Source organism: Myxocyprinus asiaticus, chromosome 10 (genome assembly GCF_019703515.2).
Source record: "Myxocyprinus asiaticus isolate MX2 ecotype Aquarium Trade chromosome 10, UBuf_Myxa_2, whole genome shotgun sequence".
In the NCBI taxonomy this organism is placed as follows: domain Eukaryota; kingdom Metazoa; phylum Chordata; class Actinopteri; order Cypriniformes; family Catostomidae; genus Myxocyprinus; species Myxocyprinus asiaticus.
In genome coordinates this window covers 21480163-21499606 of record NC_059353.1, presented here as the reverse complement: position 1 = coordinate 21499606, position 19444 = coordinate 21480163, and the positions used below count along the sequence as shown (strand labels likewise).

Here is a 19444-nt window from a genome sequence, read left to right as displayed (position 1 = left end):
GTAAATTGGTTGGTAGATGCCACTGCGGTTAGTCTCTCCATATGCAAAGTTCTGAAGATCTCTCGATACCAGAGTGAAAGTGAATGGGGTCTAGAGTGAATCTTCTCAATTAGAATGCATTTTCAAGCGAGTAGCAAAAGCTTATCACAGAGTAGAAACCGGTTAGCAAATAAAGCAATGCTTTTTGCTGGCAGACCAAGTAAGAAAAACCCAGGGTCCTTATCAAGTGCTACATTAAAATATCACCCATCTTCCGTGCCACCCCATCCCAGAACTTTGTAATGGCTGGAAAATGCCAAAAACGATGCATGAAAGTTCCAATTTCACTCTGGCATTTATTATATAATGGAGAGTGATTACTATTCATCTTATTCAGAATTCGTGGGGTAATATAGAGTCTCAGTAATATTTTGTATTGCGTTTTGACCAGTCTATTGCAAGCAAATATTCTTCTGATCGATTTAACTGTATCTACCCAGTCATCATCAATATAAAAAAAAATCAAATCAAATCAAATCAAATCACTTTATTGTCACACAGCCATATACACAAGTGCAATGGTGTGTGAAATTCTTGGGTGCAGTTCCGATCAACATAGCAGTTGTGACAGTGATGAGACAGTACCAATTTACAATAACATCAAATTAACACAACACAATTTAAACATCTGTTATACACATAATTACACTCAACAATATACAAATAATAACATACACTGTACAGTATACAATACGTACTATATAGATACACATTATTCAATAAAAATAAAAAATAAAAATATATAAAAAAGTATATATATATATATATATATATATATATATATATATATATATATATATATATATATATATATATATATAGAATGTACAGTATTGTACTGTATTGGCATTCAGGCTGTCGGTTGATAGTCAGTTGTTAAGAAAGAATATAATATAATAATAATATAATTTATGACAGTCCGGTGTGAGATGTAAGAGTAAGGGTAATAAAGTGCAGTGCTGATGTATTTTGATCGTGGGAGATCAAGAGTTCAAAAGTCTGATTGCTTGGGGGAAGAAGCTATCATGGAGTCGGCTGGTGCAGGTCCTGATGCTGCGATACCACCTACCTGATGGTAGCAGTGAGACCAGCCCATGGCTCGGGTGGCTGGAGTCTCTGCGGGGCTCCAATGTTGAGGATCAGTGATGAGGAGATGTTGCTGCCTATTCTAACCACCTGGCGTCTGCTTGACAGGAAGTCCAGGATCCAGCTGCACAGCGAGCTGTTTAAGCCCAGAGCCCGGAGTTTCTCATCTAGCTTGGAGGGCACTATGGTGTTGAATGCTGAGCTGTAGTCTACAAACAGCATTCTCACATAAGTGTTCTTTTTTTCCAGGTGGGAGAGAGCAGTGTGTATTGTAGATGCAATGGCATCATCAGTGGAGCGGTTGTTGCGGTATGCAAACTGCAGCTGGTCAAGAGAGAGTGGCAATACAGAGCAGATGTAATCTCTGATTAGTCTCTCAAAACATTTGCTGATGATGGGGGTCAGAGCAACAGGATGCCAGTCATTTAAACAAGTTATTTTTGATTGTTTTGGAACAAAAATATACTCATTACTGAGATCTTTCTCCCATGTACGCCAGATATGATCAATACCACTGTGATCCATTAAATAAAGAAGAAAGTACACTTTTGAAATAAGGTGTTGCGTATCAGTCAATTTCAACAAAAAAAGATCAATATTGCAGTATACTGGCATGTCCCCAGGAGGCTTGAGGTTACATGAGTTGGTAAAATGGCGAATCTGGAGGTGTCCCCCAAAACTACCACATTCAAGCTCAAATTTCTCCTTTAGTTAGTTAAATATCATTAAGGTGTTATCTAGGTATAAATCCCCAACCACTCTTATCCCCTTTCCATGCCATCTTTGAAATAGAGATTTTTGAATGCCAGGGAGAAAATCTCTATTGCCAATTAATGGTGTCAGACCTGACAAAAAGCTCCTTCTCCCTGCAAATTTCATAATATCCTGCCACAATTTAACCGTGTTGAAAAGGATAGGATTATTTTTAATTTCAGGCAATGACTTAAGACTCTTGCTGCTTGTAAGCAGACTTAGCAATGAGTATGGCATCACAGCCCACTCATCCACACAGGCAGGATTCTAAATGAGAATGCAGCCAATTCCAAATTGTACGGGTATGGCAAGCCCAACTGTAAAACCTTAAGTTAGGTACTGCCTGTCCCCCCTATCTACTGGCAATTGTAAGATCTTCATCCTTACTCTAGGTTTATTCCCTTGCCAAATGAAATTTGAATTGTGAGGCCTGTTCTAGACCATTTTAAAGGACAGTTTGACAGAGAGCTAGTAGAGATATCTCGCCCTAGGGGCATAACTTCCGATTTATCATAATTTATCTTATATCCCGATATCGAACTAAAAGAATCAATAGTCTTAAGAACTGTGGGTATTGAAGTTTCAGCATTTGTAAGAAATAGAAGTATATCGTCTGCATATAGTGCAAGTTTATGAACTGACTGGCCAATCTCAACACCCTGGATATCAATGTGAGTTCTAATAGTCTCTGCAAGGGGTTCCAGAATTAAGGCAAAAAGGAGAGGGGAAAGAGGGCAGCCTTGTATTCGTGAACATAGACAGTTTCTCATCCAAAACATTGCTAACGCACTCCATGACTTTGCGTGTAAGCTTAAGCGAGTAACCACACTCGCATGTGCCGCCATCATGTAAATCAGCGTCGGCAGGTCTGCTCCGCAGATTTCGTTGGCCTTTTGGACCTTTTTCGGTCAGAAAAGTACCTCCGTCCTTGCTAGACATGTTGTTGCTCTGAAATATAACAAACTGATGTGAAATTATTTTTTTGTCTAAGTATAATTCGAAAAATGTCGAAAGATGAGCTAGGCCTCCGTGCAGTTCTGTGACATCATCAACCACGTACATCAGAGTTTTTAAAGACCTTGAGTTAAGTATTATTAAGGTCAGTTTGGGTTGTAGTTACATTATTGAGGTGATGAGAACATGTTTTGTTTTACTTTTGATTAGGTATTTTGAATACAGCACATTGGTATCTTTGTCAGTTTGTTCTATAAATGTCAGGGGAATCCGTGATTTGCTGAAAAGGAAAGCAGTATTTTTATTTTGCAGGAAATTTAAATGTGACTTCTATTATATTCAAGAAACACATGCTTCTTTGTCAGATTATAATTTTTGGAAGAGTCAATGGGGGGATGATTTATGGATGTCATATGGAAATAATCGATCAGCCGGTGTTGCAGTCTTAAAAGATACATTTAAGGAGGAAATTATTCGAACTAAACTGCATGACTCAGGTCGATGGGTGATATTGGTAATAGAAAAGAATGCTGAAATTTGTATTTTGGGGAATGTCTATGCAACTAACTTTACCACATAAAATAAAGCCTTATTTTTAAATTTCGAAGACCATATTCAAAAAATAGTAGAAAAGTTTAGCAATGCAAAATGAGTAATTGGAGGGGATTTTAATACAATATGGGATTCTGAAAAGGATTGTTTTCCTCCTCATCCAAATGTCAGGTCTGTTCTTCCAGAATTGAATAATTTATGTTCAACTTTTGACTTAATTTATATAGGGAGACATAATTATCCAGATAAAATTCAGTTTACATGGTGTAAAAGGAACCTTACTCAACAGACACGTATAGATTATTGGTTAATTTCAAGGTATTTAGTGAATTATGTTAAAGAGGTTTCTATAGAGCCTTCTGTTCTTACAGATCACAAAGCCATTTTTCTCTCACTAGATACAATGAAATCCAAAGATGTAAAAACTGGAAAATTGGAAAATTAACCAGAACATATTGACAGTTGAGCAGTTCAGAGATGATGCTAAAAATATCATTATAGATTGTTGGAATGAGGCAAATTCAACAAATATTTTCGGTTTAAATTGGGAATCAATGAAGTATAAAATCAGAGCTTTAGCCATAAGGAGAGGAAAATAAATAGCAAAACATAGAAAAATAAAATAATATATGTGAAATTATAAATCTCTCTGGAAATTGTAGTTTAGATCAAGAAGTGAAAAATAAATGATTACAATTACATTTAGATTTAAATAAGATATATGAATATAAAGCAAAGGGTGCCTTTATTAGATCAAGGAAGATATGGTTAAAGAAAGGAGAAAAAAGTACAAAATATTTTTTTAACATGGAAAAAAGAAATGTAGAACTCACATCTATGGTCAAACTGAGAATTAATGGAAAGTTAACAGAAAATATTATGGAAATATCAAGATATGTGGCCAAATTGTATTCATACGATGACAAATTGAGTAATGCACAGTCATTCTTAGATTCTATGAAAGAGGATTCTAAAAAGATAAGTGAGTCTTCTATGAAAATATGTGACCAAGAGATACCTTTAAATGAAGTACTTCATTGTATTAACAAACTTAAAGACAATAAGTCACCCGGGAATGATGGTTTAATCAGTGAATTTTATAAATATTTTCAAAACAAATTGTCACCTTTTTTGTTTGCTGTATTTAGAGAGGCTATACAATATGGTTATTTAGCAAGTTCACTGAGACAAGGTTTGATAACTTTATTACCAAAACCCAATAAGGATTTATTACTTTTAGAAAATTGCCGCCCGATTTGACAAATTTTGTCAAAAATGAATGTCAATCGGGATTTATGAAAGGTCGACACATTTGTAATAATATAAGGCTCATTTTGGATTTAATTGATTACAACAATTTTATTACAGATAATAGTTTTATTTTATTTGTTGATTTTTTTTAAAGCATTTGATACTATTGATCATAATTTCATGTTGGAGACCTTAAATTTTTTTGGTTTTGGAGAATTCTTTAAACGAGCTATTCGAACATTATATAATGACTGTAACAGCTCAATTAAGTTACCATATGGAACAACATCAAGGTTTAAAAGCAGTAGAGGCATACGACAGGGCTGCCCAATCTCACCTTTTCTTTTTTTACTTGTAACACAAACTATGGCCATATGTATTAAAAGAGATACAATTTGAGGTATTAAATTTTTGGAGAAAAATAAAATGTTCTCAATTAGCGGAAGATACTACCCTTTATTTTTTTTGCTAAATGAAATTGAAATTGAAAAGCTATTGATTGTCTTAATACTTTCTCATCTGTATCTGATTTGTTTTTGAACATTAAAACATGTGTTTTGTTTCCTTAGAGAACTTGTAACCTTAATAACATATATTGTATACCAGTGAAGGAGGTGGTAGATTATTTAGGTACAAAGATCTGTAAAGATCAAAAGGAGAGAAATAATTTGAATTGTACACCAATTATTGGGAAAATAAAAAATAAAGAAATTCATGGTTAATGAGAGATCTATAATTGAAAGGTAGAATATTATTATCCAAAACTGAAGGGTTATCATGCTTAGTGTATACAGCTCTTGTATTAGATGTTCCACAATCAGTCATAAAAGAAGTAGATACTATTTTGTTTAATTTCATCTGGAAGTACAGACCGCACTATTTAAAAAAGACGATTCTATGCAATCTAATTGAAAAAGGTGGTCTAATGTACTTTCTAACTGCATATTTAAGAATAAATGGATAAAGAATTATTTGTGCTTTAAAGACAAAATATGGAACATCATCCCTGACCTGATTTTTGAACATTTGGGAGGTTTGGAATTTATTTATTTTTTTAGATGTAATTTTGATGTAAACAAGGTTCCGATAAATCTATCTTGTTTTCACAAACAGTTTTTTTTTTAATTTATTATTATTATGGATGCTCATTTATAAACATAACTTCTCTCCACACAAATCTGTTATTTGGAATAACAAGAATATCATGTTTAAAAACTGGTACGATAATGGTATTGTACTGGAGAGACAGTTATTTAAGAGTAATGGACAACTTTTTAATTATTGTGAATTTCTTAATTACTATAAGATTCCGGTAACTGCTAAACTGCTGATATATCCTCTGAGTGTATCTCTGTATATAATACTCAGATAAGTATTAATGTTGTGGATATTTTAGATAAAAAATCTTACAACTTCTTTATAAAAACAATATGCAGAAATACATCGTTACCTAAATGCAAACCATATTGGAATTCATTGTATAATCAGATTGAATGGAAAAAGTTCTGGAAGTTACCAAGTAAATACTGTCTCACCAATAAAGTTAAAGAAGTCACATATAAAATTATTCATTTAATTTACCCAGTGAGACAAGTAGTCTCAATATTTTTTAGAGACATGGAGACTACATGTGTCTTTTGTAACTTAGACGAAGAATCTATAAAACATTTATTCTTTGAATGTGTGTTTACCCAATATTTTTGGATTGATATTGAATATCTAATACTTAAACGTACAAAATTTAAGATTCGGCTAACTGGTAAAGATATATTTTTATTGTATAAGAATAAGAGTTTGGAACAAAATTTGGTGATTAATCTGTTAATTCTATATGGAAAATACCATATACACAAACAAAAATGGGCAAACAATAAACCTAACATCATACCATTTAAAACTGAACTGATGCATTATATTGAGACTCTAAAAGATGCAAGAAATGAAAAGGCAAAACGAATGTATAGAATACTTGAAACCTTTTCTCTTGTTAATTCATTTTAAGTTGTCCCCTGGCTTTATTTGGTTAATTATTATTATTTGTTGTTTTCTCTTCCTCTCTTTCGGTTTAAAGCCTTTGATGCTACTGTGATTGTAACAGTGAGTACATTGTGATCCTCTGTATGTATATTTATATGTAATTGTTCTTGTTCTGTAAAAAAAAAAAAAAAAAAAAAAATAGGAACGATCAGCAACGCGGATGCACAAAGTATACTTAGAGATAATACGTTTCAATTTAACTGTTTTATGATGTTCATAACACCCACACATATACTGTAGTATGTAACTATTTATGTGACAGCATATTTTACATACTGACACTTAAGTAGGCTATTACAATTAAAACTAATAATTTGTTCTAGAAGCAATTTTCACTCAGGGGAAATTCTTATCTCTACAAGAATTAACACTGTCATCAAAAGATGGTAAAGTGTATAGTAATTTACCTTTTTAAAATTAAAGCATGAGTGTTTGGGGACCCACGAATGTGAATTTCTTTGGGGGGAAAACAATTGAATGCATAAAATGATTAAAAAAATTAAGATTATTTAATAGCACGAGCATAAACAAGCCAAAATATATCTGAATAATTTTCATTGAAAAGAGTGGGAAATACTGATGTGAACTAAACATAAAATTTCTAGTAAAATATTCCCACAGAAGTAGGGTCAACATCTTTTAAAGAACAATTGATGGGAAAATTACAAAAGCATGTTGGTCGTATGTTGCCCTCTATTCCAACCTGCACAGTCAGGAGTTGACTAACAATAGACACTATGTAGTCTTTAGTGTTGGTCTACTATAAAGGTACGGGTGACAACAGTCAGTCAACAAGCAGAATCAGCTTCAGCTTCTCCTTTGTGGAACTACTGAGGATCAGCTAGCGCAACCATGATGGGCAAGGTAAACTTGGTTCCAGCTCCCATTTCCACACAATTTCACTCAAATGATTTTGATTTTGTATGTTTCACTTTATTTCACTGAAAGATCAACTTTGAATTGTCAGGTCATCTTCTATGAGGACAGAAACTTCCAGGGTCGCTCTTATGAGTGTATGAGTGACTGTGCTGACATGTCCTCCTACATGAGCCGCTGTCACTCCTGCAGAGTGGAGAGCGGATGTTTCATGATGTATGATAATCCCAACTACATGGGAAACCAGTATTTCTTCAGGAAGGGCGAGTATGCTGATTACATGTCCATGTTTGGAATGAGCAACTGCATCAGGTCCTGCCGTATGATCCCTATGGTGAGCTCTATTTCTAATAAATTCATTCACTTGAAGAAATTTATTTAAAAGGAATATTCTATTTATTGTTCTTTTATTATTATTATTATTTTTATATTTCTGAAAGAGATGGAGAACTAGATTTATATTTACATTTTAACTGAATTTTTGTCCAGACTATTAAACTTAAATATAATGGACTTCTCTCCCAATACAGCACAGGGGATCTTACAGAATGAGAATCTATGAGAGGGAGAACTTCATGGGCCAGATGTACGAGCTGATGGACGACTGTGACAACATCATGGACCGCTACCGCATGTCTCACTGCAATTCTTGCCATGTGATGGAAGGTCACTGGCTCATGTATGAGCAGCCCCACTACAAAGGGAGGATGCACTACTTCAGGCCTGGAGAGTACAGGAGCTTCAGCAACATGGGTGGCATGAGATTCATGAGCATGAGGCGTATCATGGATTCTTTTTACTAATGTTCTAGTGTTTCAATAAAATAATTTCTCTACAAAACTAAACATTGTGTCATGGAAATGATAAGTAATTAAAAAAAAAAAAAACTAATGAGTAAATTAAATACACAAATAAAATAATTGTTTATTATTTTCAATAAGCCACATGCCTTGATTAATTATGTCTTTAAAGAATTACTGCTGATACTAGCAAGTTACTCTTAGTAGCTAAAGATATGTGCTGAAAGATCAGTTTAAAACCAAGAAAAGGGTGATGAGATAACACCATTGCATATTGTTTTTAAATTAAAATTCTATGTCTGCTTGTCATTCCCTGAATAATTCTCAATTTATTTTATCTATAAACTCAGTTCAATGATTCTTTATTAATGTGGTCGGTTTAACTAATTTATAGTTATTTTCTTATTTTCCTGCAACACCAGATGTGTCATTTTCTTGTCATGACCCACTTACACATGTACACACAAATATAATTTTTTTAAACGGCAGAGGCTATTTGCACTAAGTTCAAAAAGCGATATACAGTATGCTATTTACACTAAGTGTAAATAGCAACAAAAAGCATCTTATTTACACTAAGTGCAAATAGTGTTAGATGCCATTTGCACCCTGGTGCAAATATTGGCAGATTCTAATTAAATACTAACATACAGTATAGTGGCATCACTGCAGCATGTTTATTGTGTTTATTTAGAGTCCCACAGACACCCTATACCAACCCATACCCCTAAATCTAACCCTAACCTTCCCTACAGTAACATAGTATCACCCTGGTATCTTGTAGTAAAATCATAGTTTAACTAAAATTAACTATATTGGTTACTATATTAACAACATATTACCGTAGCGACATCAACCCATGGTTGCAAAAGAAAAAAAACACGATTACTACAGTATAACCATAGTAAAACCATTGTTAATTTTACCCGGATCAAACCTTTCTCTCAACTCCCTGACCTTCACAGTGAACAAATCACTGCGAGATAATCAACCTTTATATGAATTTTTATTCATTATTATAAGTAGTATTAAATGCAGTATTAATACTGGAAACAGGAAACAAGGCGGATTCAAACCCGGGTCATCCGCACACAAAAAAGCACATCCACACTGTTGAACACCCTACGCTACTACAGTGACACTTGGGGTAAAATTTGTCTTCAATTTCTGTTTTTCCACCAGACTACTGGAGTGCAAAAAGCCACACTGTGTGGCAGGTGCTATTTACACCACATTTTATGTGGTTCAAGAACATTTCCATATACTGTGCCCTCAAAATGTAAAGACAAAGACATACTAGCTAGTTCAGACTCTTGTAAAATAAGTTATGTTCACACTAGACATGCGCAACAAATTATTTAACAGTGGAAATGGATATTATCAGCCAGTACTGATTCCTAAACACAGTTATACGTGAAACTTTATAAAAATTAGTTAACCAGCAAAATCACAAGATATCTTATATGTAAGCTTTTACTCCCATTAAGATATATCAATCAACCAACACAATTTCAAATTGATACAATAAAGGAACACATCTATCACTAGCTTGCTTTCCTAAACTTTATTACAAGAAATAACCACTTGCCCTGCTTTTATCAGTGAACAAATCTGATGTGTTTTGATTAATAAAATTCAATGAAAAAATGTATGGCAATATCCTGCACTTTCCACGTTTCCAGCGTATGCTCTCTTCACTGTTTGTTTTCCTTTATTTTGTAGAACACAAGAGGAATTATTCTGCGGAATGTCCTAGCTGCTCTTTTACACTCAAAGAAAATGAAAGGGAACCGGTGCCGTCAGCAGGGGCAGTTGAAGGGTCAGTGGATATTCAGGGCTTAGCCTAGACCTCTGTGGATGCATAAGAGGCCATCCTTTGATGAAATATCAGAATATAATACACTTTATAATAAAAGTTTAAATGATAAATCTGTGTGATGTAATTTATATAGTAAATCTTTAAATGCTATTGAAACTAAAACATCCCACTAACTTTTGTCTCAGTCTCAGATACAGAAAGTTTTAGCGTATGACTCTGCTTTTGCTGCTGCCCACAAGAGTCTATGTCTGTGTGTGTGTGTGTGTGTGTGTGTGGGTGAGAGAGAGAGAGAGAGAGAGAGAGAGAGAGAGAGAGAGCGAGAGAGAGAGAGAGAGAGAATCTGTATTTGGTGTTATCAATACTGTAGAAAGACAGATGTATATACAGTATATATACACTGGCAGCCAAAAGTTTGGAATAATGTACAGATTTAGCTGTTTTGGAAGGAAATTGGTACTTTAGTTCACCAAAGTAGCATTCAACTGATCATAAAGTATAGCCAGGACATTACTGATGCAAAAAAACAGCACCATCACTATTTGAAAAAAACATTTTTGATTAAATCTAGACAGGCCCCATTTCCAGCAGCCATCACTCCAACACCTTATCCTCGAGTAATCATGCTAAATTGCTAATCTGGTACTAGAAAATCACTTGCCATTATATCAAACACTGCTGAAAGCTATTTGGTTCATTAAATGAAGCTTAACATTGTCTTTGTGTTAGTTTTTGAGTTGCCACATTATGCAATAGACTGGCATGTCTTAAGGACAATATTAGGTCAAAAATGGCAAAAAAGAAACAGCTTTCTCTAGAAACTCATCATTCAATCATTGTTTTGAGGAATGAAGGCTATACAATGCTTGAAATTGCCAAAAAACTGAAGATTTCATACAAAGGTGTACACTACAGTCTTCAAAGACAAAGGACAACTGGCTCTAACAAGGACAGAAAGAGATGTGGAAGGTCCAGATGTACAACTAAACAAGAGGATAAGTACATCAGAGTCTCTAGTTTGAGAAATTGACGCCTCACATGTCCTCAGCTGACAGCTTCATTGAATTCTACCCGCTCAACACCAGTTTCATGTACAACAGTAAAGAGAAGACTCAGGGCTGCAGGCCTTATGGGAAGAATTGCGAAGAAAAGCCACTTTTGAAACAGAAAAACAAAAACAAAAAGAAAAGGTTAGAGTGGGCAAAGAAACACAGACATTGGACAACAGATAATTGGAAAAGAGTGTTATGGATCTAAAACCCATTGAGCATTTATCGGGAGCAGCTGAAAGAAAAAGAAGAAGAAGAAGAATCAACTTGATACTGAAGCATTGGTACTTTTGAAATCACTAAAAGATGATAAAAACATTCAAGACTTTACAGAAAACATTAGTGGCTGACTGCTGCCTGTATTTGCTATCGGAATTATCCTACTTCCAACTTCTGAAGTGGTAATTACGAGTATGTCGCATTCGAGTGCTTTGTTGTTGGAAAGAACAGGAAAAATGGAGGACACCAGGTTCATTCCTGCATATAGGTAACTCTTATTTTGACACCTTGATACATATTACTTAGAAAGCTAGCTGAAGATAATGGTATTTTGGGCAAATACATGATATTTTCTCGGTGTAAAAATTTACAATAAACATCAAATGGTTGCTGATATAAATAAATGTATACGACCGAAATGGCAAGCACTAACATTAGCTGTATTTAGAAAAAATTATAAAACCTAGGATTCACTACAGAAACCGTACTCTCTTGCACTTTGTTGAAAGTTTACATCTCCTCCCAACTCGGAAACTTGGTTATCAAAATGATCTTAGAGTTTCCTAGTCATAATTACGACATTAAGGAGTCATTCAAGTGCAAATTCCGATAATTCCGATAGCATGTGAAGGCAGCATAAGCTCCGGCTGCCAAAAGAATAATAACTTACCATAATAATAGTGCATATGGTTTGTGCATTATATTCCAATATTTTTTACATCTTGCACATTCGAACCTGGCACACTGACAATAAACACAAGAACCAAAGTAGTTCTTACATTTATGATGAACATGCAAGATTTGAAATAATGTCTTTAGAGGATTCAGATTAAAACATACAAATCACATGTATTATTTTATGTTAGGTTGCCATGGCTTTAAAGAGCATAGAAGCCTACCAGTATATCACTGTGCATGTTTCACTTAAAGAGTAACATGGTTTGTGTAGTTTTCTGGTTTGATTTGTTCCCAATATTACTAAATAATATGTGATGAAACAGCAAGTATTCTGTGTGTATAAATGTAAGAGCTGAATTTAGAGCAGCATAAATGTCAATCAGCTAATGGTCATATTTTAATTTATTTGAAATTGTGTTTGTTGATTGATTTGTCTCAGTCGCAGTAGAAGTTGTACATTTTTGAACGCATAAAAAAGTGACTTACTCCCATGGAGTCAAAATAATCAACCAACATAATTTCAAATCAATACAAATTGGCAATACAAATAAGATTTTGGCAACTGGTTAACTCGTCTCACTAATGTATTTTGAGACTTTGGATTACTTTAAGTTTTAGAAGGCTATGTTTCATCAGACTGATTACACTGTGAATTCAGTGACAGGAGGTCGAAAGTTCTGCTGCTGAAATCGGTCTGTGCTTATCAAAATTCAAACCACTGCCCCCAGTGGCAGAAGATAGAATTGTTGCTGAGGTGAAATGTCCATATAGTGGTGTCAAAACAAGCTGTATATTTGATGTTAAATTATGTAATAAAGTCAAAAGGAATGCATATTTAATTAATCCTATTCCCTAACCCAAACCCTAAACCTAACCATCAGTGGAGTAAAAATAAAAATGTAATTTTAGAGCATAAATGCAACCCACACTATCAGTAGTGCCACAGGTAAAGGTGACATTTTTTTAATTGATGCAAAAATGTCAGATAGGGGAAGCCACTTGTCAGCAATTAGGTAGATGGGAGTTGCCTCTTTTCAGTAATTTGGCAGATTGGGGTCCATTTCAGTGCACATTAACTTAAGCAACATGTCGATTTCTCGTGTAAAGTCAAGTAATTTTTATTTGTATAGCACTTTTCACAACACATTGTTTCAAAGCAGCGTTACAGAAGATCATGCAATAACAGAAAATGAAGCTGTAATATTTGTAATGTCTTAGAGTCATCATTATGCAGTTTGATAGAAACATGATTGTAAATTGTCCCTTAAAATAAACGAATAAATAAGTAAATAATATTTGTATTTAGACCCCCAGTGAGCAAATTAAAGGCGACTGTGGCAAACTCCTTGAGAGAAATTACCTTGGGGGATACCAGGCTCACTGTGGGGGCCAGTTCTCCTCTGGCTAAACAGCATGAATATAATGCCAATATTAGTTATTTATCTGTAGTACGTGTCATGGTTTAAATGAGTAAACTAAGAAAATGTTAGAGGCCAATGTTTAAACAAAAAGATTTTGAATGGACTGTAAGATTAATGACTAAAGTTTTTGAAGATCATCCTGAATTAATTGCGGAAGTGCACACAGATGCACTGTCCTTTGTTATTTGGCTGATAAAGTCTTTAGTTGGCAATGAATTCCATTTTATGTGTAAGGTCCTTCCTTTGACCAAGGTGATGCAGGCAGTGGTCAGTTCATTTCAGTGAAGGTTCAGGCAGTGGCCAGTGAAGTATCCCATGTCTTAAGTTCTTCCTCTGTAAAGTCCATCTTAGTAGACTGAAGTGATAGTCGTCATCACTCAGCTACATATAGCAGTGGGAGTGGGACATCAGGCAGGACCAGAGCTGGAACTGGAAGGCTCTGGTAACCTCAGGATATGTATGCAGAGGTTGAGACAGGGAAACATATAGAATAATATTAGCGTAGATGCCATTCACTTTAAAGCAGAATTATAAAATATGAGAAGTGTATCTGGTTCCGGCAGACCTAACTAATGCAGCATAACTATGAGTTGATGGATAAACTAGGTGTATGCCTGGCTGAATAGATGAGTCTTTAGTATAGACTTAAAATGAGAGAGTGTGTCTGAGTCCTGAATAATACTGTTTCATAGTTTAGGAGCCCAGTAGGAAAAGGATCTAACTACTTTTGTGGATTTTGATAATCTTGGTGTTATTAACAGGCCAGAATTTTGCGATCGTAGTGAACGTGATGGAATATAGCATGATTGAAGGTTGCTTAAGTGCTGTAGAGCTAGACCATTCAAAGCTTTGTTAGTAATTAACAGAATTTTAAAATTAATGCAAAATTTAACAGGTAGCCAATGAAGCAACAATAAAATGGGGCTGATATGTTCATGTTTCTTGGTTCTAGTCAGCACTCTAGCTGCTGCATTTTGAACCAACTGCAGTTTATTTACTGTACCTGCAGGACATCCTGCCGGTAATACATTAAAATAATCTAGTCTTGAGGTCAAGCATGCTTGAATTAGTTTTTCGGCATCAGAAACAGAAAGCATACGTTGTTACTTAGCAATATTTCTGATGTGGAAATGTGCAAACATTTGAAATGTGATTTTCAAAGGACAGATTGCTATCAAATATAACATAAGTATGGAGGCCTGGGAAGCTCAGCAAGTAAAGACGCAGACTACCACCCCTGGAGATGCGAGTTCGAATCCAGGGCATGCTGAGTGACTTCAGCCAGGTCTCCTAAGCAACCAAATTGGCCCGGTTGCTAGGGAGGGAAGAGCCACATGGGGTAACCTCCTCGTGGTCGCTATAATGCGGTTCACTCTCGTTGGGGCGCCTGGCGAGTTGTACACGTTCAACAAGCTACGTGATAAGATGTGCGGATTGACGGTCTCAGATGCGGAGGCAACTGAGATTCGTCCTTCGCCACCTGGATTGAGGCGAGTCACTACGCAACCATGAGGACTTAGAGTGCATTGGGAATTGGGCATTCCAAATTGGGGAGAAAAGGAGAGAAAAAAAAAAAAAAAAAATATATATATATATATATATATATATATATATATATATATATATATATATATATATATATATATATATATATAACATAAGTTCTTCGCTGTAGAAGATGATGTAACAAGAGTCAAATTATATTTTAGTGGCTTAATTTGAGTGGTTTTTGGTCCAATAATTAGTACAATACCTGGCCAAATAAAAGTTGCATACTCTAATATTTCGTTGGACCACCTTTAGCTTTGATTATGGCATGTATTCATCGTGGCACTTTTCAACAACCTTATCTAATGTCACAACATTTATTTCCGTCCAGAGTTGCATTAATTTTTGGCCGAGATCTTGTATTGATGACGGGAGAGTTGAACCACTCCAGCACTCCAGCACATCCCAAAGGCTTTCAATGGGGTTAAGGTCAGGTTCTTAACAGTTCTTAACCCAGTTCCAGTGATTTCAGCAATCTCCTTAGTTGTTTTCTTGGCTTGATGCAGGCCAATAATTTCCCCTTCTGAAACACAGTAACATCTTTTCCAGGACCACTGGATACGTCTTCCGACATGGTTGTTTAAGAAATGAGAAGCTACACACTGCATCAGTTAGGGTTAAAAGAATTGTTGCCAGCTGAAACATATTAATCACTGCAATAATGATCCAATAATAATTATCTGTTTATTTAAATCTAAATGGCAACTTTGTTTTGTCAGAACTGAGTTGAAGGAAATTTCTAGCCATCCAATCTTTGAAATCATTGAAACTATCTGCTAACTTTTAAAAATTGCGTGGGGTCTCTAAAATATATAAAGTTGGGTAATGTCATGATCAGTGGTGCCGAAGGCAGCACTAAGATCTAAAAGCATTAAAAGAGAAATGCAGCAATGATCAGATGATAAGTAATGATAAGTAATCATGTTGGTTTCATCTACACAATACAACAAATGTTCTGCTGTATAAGGTGTACTGCAGTTAATAAAAACACTTTGAATTGAAGGAAAAACTGTAAATAGAACTTGTAAGGCCACTTATGCTTAAATGAGTTGACTACATTAAAACATCTTATAAAGTGCTACAAACAAAATTAAGCACCTGAATTGTTTTATGAACACAAAAGCCTCTGAAAAAAAACTTTTTACTAACTGTAATATTTGATAAATTACTTGGTAGCAAATTGTAAGAGGCAAGTGTATCACAGCAAGTATTATTTTGCCCATATGGCAAGTCAGTCTGTTTCTCTGGTCATCAATTACACAGGAAGTGGTGCTGAAAAAACATAAACACTCTGCACTGGTACATGGCACAAATATTTATTTTTTTGAGCTGTGGAAATTCAAGGGACAGATATAATTGACCTTTTCCCACATTTATCAAGAGGGATAGTAGAAAGAGGGCAGGTGATAATTGGCGAACAGGAAAATGAAACTATGCTAGCCAAACTGGTGTTGCCCACCCAATAGGTCAGAACACATGCACTCGTTGGAGGACATACTGTAACTCTGACTTAAAAATCATATAGATGGTGGGTCTAGGAAATCAAATATTTGCCAAAGTATTTGTTTGGGTGAAATGTTCTCTTTGGTTATTTGGTTATTATGTCACCAATACTAAATACTTGCACTGTTGATCAATTTGTCATGGCACAAAAAAAAAAAAAAAAAAAAAAAAAGAATAATAATAATAATTAAATTAAATGTAAAAAAAATTATTTGTGTCTTTCAGATTCTTTCATTTTAGAATCTAAAAACATCATATGTAAATGCTTGTTCTGACAAATGCAAACTAAAAGCTTTAGTAATAACAGCATCCATTTACACTTGCACAGTCAGGAATTGTCAAACAATAGATGCTGTATACTCCTTTTAGTGTTGGTCTAGTATAAAAGCACAGGTGACAGCAGACATCCAACAAGCAGAATCAGCTTCAGCTTCTCCTTTGTGGAACTACTGAGGACCAGCTAGCGCAACCATGATGGGAAAGGTAAACGTGGTTCCATCTCTCATTTCCACACAATTTTACTCAAATCACTTTGGTTTGGTATATTTCACTTCAAATCACTAAAAGATTAACTTTGAATTTTTAGGTAATCTTCTACGAGGACAGGAACTTCCAGGGTCGCTCTTATGAGTGTATGAGTGACTGTGCTGACATGTCCTCATACCTGAGTCGCTGTCACTCTTGCAGAGTGGAGAGCGGCTGCTTCATGATGTATGACCGTCCCAACTACATGGGAAACCAGTATTTCTTTAGGAGGGGCGAGTATGCTGATTACATGTCTATGTTTGGAATGAGTGACTGCATCAGGTCCTGCCGTATGATCCCTATGGTGAGTTCCATGAGCATCTTGATTTATGTTTAATTAATTAAATAAAATAATTAAATACAAAATCTTGAAGGAATACTCAGAATATTGTATATTCAGAAGAAAGTTTGGATTATTTTCAAATGAAAGAAAAACAAAATACAGAAGATTCTTTGAGAATTGCAATTTAGGAGAGGCAGAATTAAATAGTCTTGGATTTATAGATACATTTGATTTTAAGTTGGTACTTCCAAATAAACTTGAAAATATTCACTTTTCTTCCATTACAGTATAGAGGATCTTACAGAATGAGGATCTATGAGAGGGAGAACTTCATGGGTCAGATGTATGAGCTTATGGATGACTGTGACAACATCATGGACCGTTACCGCATGTCTCACTGCCAGTCCTGCCATGTGATGGACGGTCACTGGCTCATGTATGAGCAGCCCAACTACAGAGGCAGGATGCACTACTTCAGGCCTGGAGAGTACAGGAGCTTCAGCAACATGGGTGGCATGAGATTCATGAGCATGAGGCGTATCGTTGATTCTTGGTACTAGTGTTCTAGTGTTCCAATAAAATAATTTCTCTACAAAGCTAAACATTGTCATGAAAATGAATTCACAAAAGCACCTCATTGGTTGAATACAAAAAAATAATAAATAAAATATTGCCATTTCAAAATTCACTCAGGTTTGAAATCACAGTTTTGGCTTTCCAAAGTTCATTCAATAGCCACTGATTGATGAATGTGTTTAAAAAATGTTTTGCTGATCCTAGTAAATATAAATTTTACACTTGTAAACAATTATTACCCTCACATAGGAATTGGGTTAAAGAACCCAAAAATGGTTATTTGACTATGAGCAACGGACTTTGCCGCAAATTGTATCAGGGGGATTTAAGTAACATTGTACTCTATGCTGCTATGCACATGCTCAGTACATGCTCAGTACATACAGTATAGCTATTGGGGACTGGGGTTTGAGTATACAAAGGAACATTTTAACACCTCAATAGCCAGGTTTCCACTATCGGGCCAAATGAGGGCATGTTAGTACGTGTCAGGGCCAATTGGTTCCCACTGTCACTTCTGGGGCTTCATCATGCCTCGTCGGGGCATTCTCTGGGCCAACGGCCAATGGCCTTTGGACCTGCAATTACCCTTGGGCCAAACAAGGCCAAAGACAGAGGCGGAGTTTCGCCAAACTTCCCAGGTTGTGTATCTAGCGCACAACGGTACAGGTTCGGGAAAAATAAATAAATGCGGGCACAGTAAAAATCCATTCAAATGGCCAATGGACAAAGTGGTGCCGAAATAAATTACTTTCCATGGTTCGGTGAACTTTCATAGATGGTGTGCTGGGACATCCTCCCGGTGTTAGTGGAGAAACCACTCGGGACACCATGGCAGTTACAGTCAGTGAGTTGTCAAGGCTAACTTATCTTGCTGTTTACATTCGATATAAACTTGATATTCTAGATCAGGGATTTTCAAAGTGTGGGACACTCTAGAGCATGTATGTGGAGGCGTGGAGAGTGGTAAAATGTTTTATTAAATAATTTATATATATATATATATATATATATATATATATATATATATATATATATATTGAGTTGAACTATTATGTTATATTTAAAACATTACTTAAAAGTTCTGAAAATAATAGGCAAATAATAATAATAATAATAATATTTATCAAGAATCTTTGTGAAGATTCTCTGATATTTGTCAAGCTGGCCAATAAAGCAGACATGACATATTAGTCTGTAATTACAATGGAGCGTTTCTGAGACCAACAAATTAGAATCCTTCAGTTTCAGGGGTCAAACCCAAAAGATGACGATACGATGAGCAGTATTTAGGGCTGCCTCCGACCAAAGATTTTCCTGGTCGACTAGTAGGTGTTAGTTTAAGCCATTAGTCGACTAGTTATCGCACATTTATGATATTAATTTAAACACTTAAATATATATATTTTGGGAGGCATCATAAAATGGTTTGAGTTCCAGGGCTGAGAAAGAATGTTATAAGTAACATTGCTAACACT

At 35.2% G+C, this 19444-nt stretch overlaps 3 protein-coding genes across 3 annotated transcripts in view; all 3 read left to right on the top strand.

The window, feature by feature from the left end:
* The window catches only part of LOC127447014 (gamma-crystallin M2-like), a 32015-nt gene that overhangs the window by 8128 nt on the left and 4443 nt on the right, over window positions 1–19444 (top strand). The window lies entirely within an intron of this gene.
* On the top strand, window positions 7398–8393 carry LOC127447017 (gamma-crystallin M2-like). Its single transcript, XM_051708459.1, has 3 exons — window positions 7398–7536; window positions 7640–7882; window positions 8079–8393. The coding sequence occupies exons 1-3, from the start codon at window positions 7525–7527 to the stop codon at window positions 8349–8351; spliced, it is 528 nt and encodes a 175-aa protein (XP_051564419.1). The 5' UTR covers window positions 7398–7524; the 3' UTR covers window positions 8352–8393.
* LOC127447019 (gamma-crystallin M2-like) lies at window positions 16964–17992 on the top strand. Its single transcript, XM_051708461.1, has 3 exons — window positions 16964–17065; window positions 17169–17411; window positions 17678–17992. Exons 1-3 carry the CDS (start codon window positions 17054–17056, stop codon window positions 17948–17950), a joined length of 528 nt encoding a protein of 175 aa, XP_051564421.1. The 5' UTR covers window positions 16964–17053; the 3' UTR covers window positions 17951–17992.

Bases quoted from the DNA above. Each gene is read 5' to 3' on its own strand.
- LOC127447019 (XM_051708461.1), top strand. The intron at 17,412-17,677 runs GTGAGTTCCATG...CTTCCATTACAG, and splicing joins CCTGCCGTATGATCCCTATG to TATAGAGGATCTTACAGAAT.
- LOC127447017 (XM_051708459.1), top strand. The intron at 7,883-8,078 runs GTGAGCTCTATT...CTCCCAATACAG, and splicing joins CCTGCCGTATGATCCCTATG to CACAGGGGATCTTACAGAAT.